Genomic DNA, 9,807 nt, shown 5'->3' with positions numbered 1-9,807 from the left:
GCCTGGCCAAAGAGTGGCCCCAGAAAGGACAACGACAGCACGGACACCTGTGGCACGTCTGGCCAAGTGGGCTTCATCGAAATGAAACGCCACATACCCAAGACTATGGCTAGATCAGCACTGATCCCTGCCAGCTTGCCGTCGTGTCGGCTGGAATTAGCGCAGAACATTTGTGCAAATACATAACGAGCCGAGATTGTTTGCTCGGGCACTCAAGTGGCGTAGGAATGCGGCTGACTTGATGATTTGCGTGGTGCGTGGGCCGGGCAGCTGCGGCAGCTGCAGCAGCGCCATAAAACGCAGAGGAGGATGCAGTGCACCGTTAATTTGTCGCAATCGCGGAGGGAACGTCCTCCGCGCAACATGGGAGTTGCTCGGCAACAGGGCTGCCCGGCAGGATGTTGCTGGCCTCAAGTTGCCGTGGTGAGTTTGCGCCATTCGGCATCGCCCACGCCCACGCAACATGTTGCGGCAACTGACCCAGCAGAGCGAAGGCGTCTTCCTCGTACGCCAGTCGTCAGTTGCCCACGACGCGTTACCCGCAGCGGTAGCAGGCGAGCCCTCTCCTGGCAGCCATAGCCGCCACCTCGTGCGCTCGGTACCTCCGAGCTAGCTTCCATAACAGAATCCTCGCCAGCCTGCGCGCAAGCGTCACCGTTTCAACTGCAATTGAGTGAAGTTTGCATCTTTTTTTTCGGTGACCTAAACAGACATGTCGCACGGTGGTGGCCAGTGATTGCCACGAATCACCCGGCCTTCCGGGATGTTCAACTACGAGGAGGCGGACGCAGACCAGGCGGCCATGGCTGCGGCGGCTGCCTATCGGGCACTGCTCGACTACTATGCCAATGCGCCCAGTGCGGCGGGTCACATAGTGTCGCTCAACGTGGACCCGTACAATGGGACTGGAAACGGCGGCAATGCGACAGACAAGGAGGGCTATATGGACAGCGGGCCGAGTGACTTGGCCACCGAAATGGCCTTCTTCCTGGCCACCAGTTCCAGTGGCAGTTCCAGTTCTAGCCCAAGTGCCGGGTCCGCCTCCACACCCGCTCCCGCCTCCAGCTCCAGCAGCTCCACTGGCATGCCCGTCTGGCTGATACCCAGCTACAGCATGATCCTGCTGTTCGCCGTGCTGGGCAACCTGCTGGTCATCTCGACGCTGGTGCAGAACCGCCGGATGCGGACCATAACCAACGTGTTCCTGCTCAACCTGGCCATCTCGGACATGCTGCTGGGCGTGCTCTGCATGCCCGTCACCCTGGTGGGCACCCTGCTGCGCAACTTCATCTTCGGCGAGTTCCTCTGCAAGCTCTTCCAGTTCTCCCAAGGTGAGTCGCCTCCTCCCACCACACAGCAACCACTAAATGCCTAAATGCCTAAATGCCCAAGTGCCTAGTCCCACTTAACGACCTGTACCAGTGGAGCTCCGTTCTCCGACATCATAAGTAACCGCCTGATATTAGCTTAGTGGGCCCAATTCCCCCATCTCCTGCAGCCTTCAATTAGCTGGAATTACAAATGCATAAGTTGAGGGCCCTGTTTATGGTGCATGTGAGTGGGGGCCACACGAATTCGTAGTTTCCTTGGCTCCTAGATTCCTGGGTTCCCAGGTTTCTGGGTTTTTAGGTTCCTGGGTCCCTGGGTTCCTTGGTTGGGCATTAAAATAATTTTTTACGATTATCGCCGCATGTGGATCGCTTTATTGGCTCTGTCACGCTGCCAAGTTGGGTAAAAGGTGGGCATACATTGTCCTCGTTTCCGTCTCCTCCGGCTTACCCCTTTGGTGTCATATCCATAGCCCTGTGCGTGCCGCGTTTTCCAGGAACATGAACATGAAAATGAAAATGAAAATGAAAATCATCGTTTTGGCCCGCCCATGCTATTGACGGAGTGCGCAGGATGCGGATACCGGATACCGTGTATCCCTAAGACTCCAATGGCCATCGCATGCCGTAACTTCAAATCAAGCGCGTTGGCGGGACAGCAGTTGGACGTGATTAAAAAGACATTTGTCGGCGCTACTTGGGGGCCACGGACATTGGAATGGGCTTTCTGGCCGAAAACTGGCAGCTCGTTCTTTTTGTTTATGTGAAATGGCGCATTAGCAACGGAGTGTAAATACATATTTCAGGATTTCAGGATTTCCGGATTTCCGGATTTCAGGACGTCGGGATTTCGGTAACGGCTGCCCAGTGCGTCACTGGGAAAGTTGTCACTGGGCGAGATGGCCCCGACATTAGTGGCTTCCTGTGGCTCCTGTGGTTGCTGTCAGGCAAAAAGCAAACGCAAACGCAAACGCAAACGCAAACGCAAACGCAAATGCGTAGCATACTTGGCTGCGCAATTTAAGGCAGCTGTGTGCAGCGGCACTGCATACTTTTGGCCCCAATCCCCGCAGCAGTCGAGTGCAGTCGAACCGAGCGGCGAATTAAATAACCATTTCAATTGGCGCGGCCCGGGGAGGCGGGCCGGGATGTAGCTGCTCCTGGTGGCAGGTACAAGCGTCACGAACCTGGGGAACATGCAACATGCAGCACAGCATACCCATGTGACATGGCTCACATGGAGGAGGAGGAGGAGGAGGAGAAGGAGGAGGAGCTGGCGGCGGTTCTGCAATTACAGGCAGAACATCACAAACGCGGTCACAGTCCCCTCCTCCTAATGGCGCCAGTGGTTGCCCTTGGGAAATGTGGAGCATGGGCACTAAAAAAACAAGAGGGTCGGAGTCACTGGGGCGCAAACGGCGTGTGGGCGTTTCTGAAACCGTGGTGCCTGGGAATTCGAGGTGTCCAAGTGGCGCCTTATTAGCTCCAGGGTTCGGATGGCTTTTATTTTCGTCCTCAAACGTTTATTTCAGAAATTCCAGAAATATCGTCCTTGCTCGCATTTTCAGCGTCAGGTATTCCAGATTTTATTCCACGAAACCGATATTAAGTTGAAAAGAATTACTTTCATTTACTTTAAGAATTAGTTAATTATGGCTGAAATAAACTCAAGGCTCTAACTACAATAACTTTTTCGAGAGCTGACCTTTGCCCCATTGATTTGAGTGCATTAATGTTTGGTTCAGCATTCATGATTGGTTTGCCAAGTCTTTCAGTTGGCATTAAGGTCTGGAAAACTCTTGGCCAGGAGCACTTGCTGTTTCCCAAGTGATCGGCCGGGATATAAACAAGTGTGTGGTTTTTTCGACTTGGGGGCCATTGTGCCCACTCCCCAAACAGACGCAAATGAGGAAACCCCAATTTCGTCGCAGTTCATTTTAAACATTTTTCCATTAGCATTTGTGCCCGCTGCGGGGGATTCTTTGTTTTAGGCTATACGGGGAAACATCTGTGGCAGGAAACAGCGGCAGGATTTCAGGATGTGGGGCGTCATATGCACACATTGTGCGAGGTGCAAAAAGTGCCATTTTAAAGTAAAGTGGAGCCCCTGGAGCAAAGGGGTGCCAGCACTGGCCAGCCAGTGGAGCACTTGTGCTGATGAGCAGGACTTCTGAGTGTTCCTTGACTAATTGTTGTTCATAAATAAGAGCAAAGATGTTTCCGGGAAAAACTGCCTCTGGCCAACGCTGTGTGGAGGAAACTAAGTCGTCCAACTTTGTCGCTTTCGAGGGCTCTGTTTTCGGAAAAGTTTGCTGCCTTTCGGGATTTGTTGGGCATGAAGTTTTTTAATTAATGCACACTCGTTTCGGCAACGGCAGCAACTTTCATTTGCCCCGCATGCCAACTGCACGTGCCGTGCAAAATGCGAGATCTAAAATCTGGATCTGGAATTCGTAATGAAACACTTGAGAACAATATTAATATCGCAAGGAGGGCCACGCTCGGCTGAACCTGCTCCAGACATGTGAGGATTGGCCAGGATTTGCGGAGAGTTGTGCCTCTGGATGGGATGATAGCTTAGCCGAGTGGGGCGCCCAGCCAGCCACCTAGCCACCTAGCCACTTTGGAGTACTTAATTCGATAAAAGGCAACTTTGCTTCTTTTGCAACTTAAATAGAATGTCTGGGCAAACTCTGATTTCGTTTTTCATCAAACTTTGCCAGGCTTTCCAGCGCATACCCGTGCTCCACTCAGCTCCCGGAACACCCCACTATGTACATACATCGCGAGTGGAAATCCCCGCATTAGAGCGAATGCATTTGCTGGAATCGGATTCATTGAATTTAAATCAGTTTGGAGCTGAAAATCGCTTTGATTCCTTTGACATGGAGCAGCAAGCCGGCTGTGCACCAATTTCGCTGACAATGTGCGCAATTTGGAAGGGAAATGTAGCCGCTTTTACTTAAAAGCCTGTGGCTGGTCATGCCAACGATGCCACCGATGCCACCGATGCCAACTCGGGAGTGCGAATTCTCCGCCCTGTCACTTTCCCGTCAGCGACCGCATCTGATTGTCTGTCACTCGGGCTGATGGCTAACTAATTTGGGGACTTGGCCCAGCCACCAGCAGTTCTAATACAGGCAGCATTTCTGGCCAGGCTCATGGGCAGCACATCCTGCCCCATTTCCCACATTCGGGCAATATGTTTCATCATCTGCGAGAAGCACTCAATCTGCTCGGTCGAGCGACAGGCGACGCGAACCCGGACCGCCTGCAGGTGTAATCTGAGGACCAGGAGCACGGAGCAAGTTCCTCTAAGGCGACAGGCACGCAAGCGTTCTCCTTCCTTTGAGTCTGGTCAAAGCACATTTTTGTGGTCTTTCTGTGCCTTGCATACACCTAAAGAAATTGGCCAAGGCAGAGTACTTTCCATATGGAGTTGGCAACTATTTCCTCGGCTTTGCGCCACAAATATTTGTGTGCCATAAAACTCAGTTTAAATTTCTCCCAAAAGTCGAACTTTTTCCAAGTTCCACAGCCGCCGAGCTGTGCAACTAAAAGTCATAGCCTGAGAAATGTTGAAGTAAATATTTGTACACTTTTGCTCAAGTGACAAGCACATGGTTCCTTGGACAGCAGACTTAAGTGGCTCCATAAGCATAAAAAGAGCTCTGCATTCGCACTTCCACTTTGGACAATTGGGGGCACACTTTTTTGCTGAGTGTGGTCGTTTTTATTTGCGGCAATCAAATTTTATCACCCAACTGACGCTTATAAATTCCGGCCTGTCAGAGTCGCATATTTATGCGGGGCTCGAGGACTGCGTGTCGTATGCGTAATATGCTCAACACGTCTGCGTTCCCATCGCCATCCTAGTCCTTTTGCCAAGTCCTTTTTCTGGCCTTTTTCAAAGGCGTGTGTGGGCTGCTGCCCACTCTGCGCACAAATCAAATTCAATCAGTTGCCAAAAGAAAAACATAAGGGGGCGGCATCGAATTCAATTTGGGTTCGTCATTTGCTGCCGTCGCCGCCCTATTTGCCGTCAGTTTTGCATTTGCCAATTGAATTACGCACATGTATACGGGGTATACATAGTCCATACACATTACTACATATAGACATACGAGTGGCTGTAGTATGCAGAGCATTTCAGCATCTGCAAGACTTTGGCGGCTTGTATTGGCATCCCGCAATGATTTAGTTGTCAGGACTCGGCGCGCGAATCAATCAAGCTGCTTAGCCCAAAAGCCTTAAAGTTGAGCTGGCGAAAACCAAAACCCAGCCAAAAATGGATATGGAAATGGAAATGGAAGTGCTGTTTGTTTTAAGTTTTAGCGCACACATGCCACTGCTGCGTGCTAGTATTTCTGGCTTAGAGCGCCGCACACAGCCGTCAATCAAAAGTAAACTTCAATTTCGGGGGGTTAACTCGGCAAACGCGTTTGGGGGCGCCTCCAATGTGACAATGCAGCTGAAGGGCGCGCCGCATTGGGGTGGACCCTGGCTGCCCACTCCCATTAGTTGCGTGCATAATTAAAACATAAAGTAAACAATTGCAACGCAAAGGTAATGCAATTCAAGGCGGCTTTGCCCCTCAGCCCCATCAAAATTTTCCTGGACTGTGTAGCAGCTAGCTGAGGGAAAGGGCGCATTAGGGTGGACCTTAATTGCTTGCATGGGGTGTCGGGCTCGGATGCAGGCAGTCTTAATTACTGATTTTGGTTCAATTGACCTCGCTGCACCTGGCTTTTGAGTCCGATGCGTATGCCTTAATTAGCAGACATATACTCGTATCTGCAAATTCAGAAATGTATCCGGCAGCACAACAATTAATAATTTCGGATACCTAACAGCTTATTGCATTCAAGTCTAACATATATTTGCGAATTTCACAAATGTTTTGATGTACAAAGCGGATTATTGCATGCAAACAAATTATGATTTCATTTGCCAGTTCATCAGCTGAATTGGGACAGTTTTATGTGCAAACGTAATGAATTCAGCTTTTCAACTACAGAGTATATACTCTTTAATTTCGGTCAACCTCTTCAATCGAAACTTTTTTCCGTGTACAGCCGATTTCCAATATAGGCTTACCCACACTCGCAGAAGTGCCTTTGTGTTGCACCATCGATACTCGCAGGATGAAAGTGCGGCTGTGGGAATTCAAGGGCGGAAAGGAAGGGCGTGGGAGCAAATTGCTTTACAATGGGAAATCCCCCAGCCGGCTCACATGCAAAGGAGTGGCTGGGGAATTGCTTAATTGCACTTTCCGCAAATTGCATCGCGCACTGTTTGTCGCAATCTAAGAACAGGCAGAAGTGCGATGAGCGTTTGTCCGCCTGCGGTTAATATGCAAATTGTGTAATTAAAATGCGACGAGTGCGGGCGAAGGAGCCGCGCGACAGGAGCTAGGTGTGTCCAGCGTGCTCCAAGGCTGGCTCTAAGGTTACCCGCTTCCTTTCTTGCAGCCGCCTCCGTGGCCGTTTCGTCCTGGACCCTGGTGGCCATATCCTGCGAACGCTACTACGCCATATGCCATCCGCTGCGCTCGCGATCCTGGCAGACAATCAGCCACGCCTACAAGATCATCGGCTTCATCTGGCTGGGCGGCATCCTCTGCATGACGCCCATAGCGGTCTTTAGTCAATTGATACCCACCAGTCGCCCGGGTGAGTGGACGCCAGCTGGCCAGTCATCCTCCGCTCCTTTCTAACCCCTTCGGTTCCAGGCTACTGCAAGTGCCGCGAGTTTTGGCCCGACCAGGGATACGAGCTCTTCTACAACATCCTGCTGGACTTCCTGCTGCTCGTCCTGCCGCTTGTGGTGCTCTGCGTCGCCTACATCCTCATTACGCGCACCCTCTACGTGGGCATGGCCAAGGACAGCGGCCGCATCCTGCAGCAATCGCTGCCTGTTTCCGCTGCCACAGCCGGCGGAAGTGCATCGAATCCGGGCACCAGCAGCAGCAGCAACTGCATCCTGGTCCTGACCGCCACCGCCGTCTACAATGGTTGGTATCTGCAAGGTATTCCTAGTCGTGTACGAATACTCACAAACCTAAGGCTTTTTCCATATTAAATGAGGCATGAATGAATGCATTATGAATGCATTATGAGTGCATTATGAGTGCATTTATGAGTGCAGGCAAGTATTACTTCGTCAAAGAATGATTTTTGTCGATTTTTACATTTGCCATAACATAATATAGTGTGGGATAATACTTTAAGCCGATGTGACACAGATTTACGAGGAAATGCACAAGAGGAAATTCTCATTTTTAGGAGTCTTAAATATTGGAGCAGATGAGTTACCACAAATGTTTGGCTTATGTGTTCACAGAAAATAGTAACAACAATAATGGCAATTCAGAGGGATCCGCAGGCGGCGGATCCACCAATATGGCAACGACCACCTTGACAACGAGACCAGCGGCTCCAACTGTGATCACCACCACGACGACGACGACGACGGCGACGACGGTGACCACGCTGGCCAAGAGCTCCTCGCCCAGCATTCGCGTCCACGATGCGGCGCTTCGCAGGTAGGATTCGCGTCTGACATCCGATCCGGTCCGGTCCGCCAAACCGATTTTCCCCTGTCCACATCCAATGCAGGTCCAACGAAGCCAAGACGCTGGAGAGCAAGAAGCGCGTGGTCAAGATGCTGTTCGTCCTGGTGCTGGAGTTCTTCATCTGCTGGACGCCGCTGTACGTGATCAACACGATGGTCATGCTGATTGGACCGGTGGTGTACGAGTACGTGGACTACACGGCCATCAGTTTCCTCCAGCTGCTGGCCTACTCCTCCAGCTGCTGCAACCCGATCACCTACTGCTTCATGAACGCCAGCTTCCGGCGCGCCTTCGTGGACACCTTCAAGGGGCTGCCCTGGCGCCGTGGAGCAGGTGCCGCTGGAGCTGGTGGTCTCTCCGCCAGCCAGGCGGGTGCCGGAGCGGGCGCCTATGCCAGTGCCAACACCAACACCAACATCAGTCTCAATCCCGGCCTAGCCATGGGTATGGGCACCTGGCGGAGTCGCTCGCGCCACGAGTTCATCAATGCGGTGGTGACCAGCAACAGTGCCACCGCCGCCGCCGCCGCCGCCGCCGCCGCCGTCACCGCCAACAGTCCTCGGCTCTAAGCTGTAGAGGATTGGCCCCCAAGGACCCATTCATAGTTCGCCCGGAATCAACGAGGAGCGGTGTAAATATGTACGATATGCGAACTGCGTGTGGTTTTTTTGTGTTTGTTTTTTAAGTAAGGGAAATATGGATATGGATTTTTTTTACCTACTTGTGATTATGATCGTACTCGTAAAATAACTCAGACGCTAGTCTATTGGTGTTTCAATTGAACTTCCTAAGGTTGCTGCAAATAAACAGAGTAAAACTTAAGCCATCACGCCGGACGCCTTCATAGTTGGAATCCTTTTGGGCGAGTACCTGGGAATTAAGTGGACGCCACTCAAGGGCTGGACTTTTTAGTTCTCGGCCCCAGCTGCTTCGTTCACAATTTATAGGGCCCAAGTGGGTATTTTAATTGCGAGCTAGGAGCAGCTCCGAAAGGCGACAGTTGAGTGGAGCACAAGCCGCTTATGTCCGGGTCCGGGTCCGAGTCCCGGAGTCCCGGACTCCATCCGCTTGCCATTACGGCGCTGCCAGGCGCTCGGTTCGTCGCCTCGTCGCCTCGTCGCCTCGTCGCCTCGTCGAGTACGCAGCACAGCAACTGAGTTGACAATTAAGGCCCAGAGCCACCGCAGCCTGGCCAAAAAAGGGGGCCATGATGATTATTTTAAAGTGGAAGTGGGCGCAATCCCTTCGCCACTCCACGCTGCTCGAGGATACGGAAAGTCCGAGTGAAGGACTTGCGGTGCTCGTACTTTGTGTTTTTATGTTCCTTATCAAATGTTGACATTCCGGTGTTCCTGCTTATCAGCGCCCCAATTACTCATTTAATTAATCAATCAGCAGCAATGAAAATTAAAAAGAAATAATAGAAAACAGCGGGTTGAGTAAGTAGTGTGTATCTGAAAGCTTCTGGGTTTCTTAGGTTGCAAGTTTGAGTTATTTAAGGGAAACGTAAGTCTTTAAGAGTCTTTAAAACAGTTGCCTCCTCCCCAAGTTGACGACCAAATCATTCCATTTACTCCATGATATAATATTTGTTGGTTTTCATGAGCTTGTGCCTGAGCAGCAGATTGAGATGCGAGATGGACACGTTAATTAATATCGCATTATGCAGCAGCGCGCCGCCAGATAGGCCGCTCAATTTTTCATGTCGACAGCCTGGCAGCCAAGTTAAGAGATTGGCCCAAAACAGAGGCCCAGATTAATGAAGCGTTGCGAATAGCTGCAATTCGTTTTATTCATGCACATAACTTTGGCTTTGGCAAAGGGCAAATGTGCACTGACAGGCCGTCGGCGAAAGTGCCGTCGTATGCAGAAAAGTCCGCATCCTCATTCTGAAGTCCCGGGTCG

General features: G+C 51.3%; 1 protein-coding gene across 2 annotated transcripts; it reads left to right on the top strand.

The window, feature by feature from the left end:
- Positions 1-491: 491 nt before the first annotated feature.
- On the top strand, positions 492-8,518 carry LOC6550123 (cholecystokinin receptor type A). 2 transcript variants are annotated; one of them, XM_001977668.2, is made up of 5 exons: positions 492-1,331; positions 6,800-7,000; positions 7,060-7,341; positions 7,671-7,872; positions 7,946-8,518. In XM_001977668.2, the coding sequence occupies exons 1-5, from the start codon at positions 764-766 to the stop codon at positions 8,469-8,471; spliced, it is 1,779 nt and encodes a 592-aa protein (XP_001977704.1). In that variant the 5' UTR covers positions 492-763; the 3' UTR covers positions 8,472-8,518. The 2 variants fall into 2 exon arrangements, with proteins under 2 accessions (XP_001977704.1, XP_026837592.1); XM_026981791.1 differs by having other exon boundaries at positions 7,060-7,356.
- The last annotated feature ends 1,289 nt before the right edge of the window (positions 8,519-9,807 follow it).

This window comes from Drosophila erecta, unplaced genomic scaffold (assembly GCF_003286155.1).
Source record: "Drosophila erecta strain 14021-0224.00,06,07 unplaced genomic scaffold, DereRS2 tig00000126-arrow-pilon, whole genome shotgun sequence".
NCBI classification, from domain to species: Eukaryota; Metazoa; Arthropoda; class Insecta; order Diptera; family Drosophilidae; genus Drosophila; species Drosophila erecta.
The sequence above is the reverse complement of the archived record's forward strand: the minus strand, read 5'-3'. Positions and strand labels throughout refer to the sequence as shown.

Coding starts and splice junctions, on each gene's coding strand:
- LOC6550123 (XM_026981791.1), top strand. CDS start 764: ATGTTCAACTACGAGGAGGCGGACGCAGACCAGGCGGCCATGGCTGCG. Junction 7,001..7,059: donor GATACCCACCAGTCGCCCGG/GTGAGTGGACGC, acceptor CTTCGGTTCCAG/GCTACTGCAAGTGCCGCGAG. Junction 7,357..7,670: donor CAATGGTTGGTATCTGCAAG/GTATTCCTAGTC, acceptor ATGTGTTCACAG/AAAATAGTAACAACAATAAT.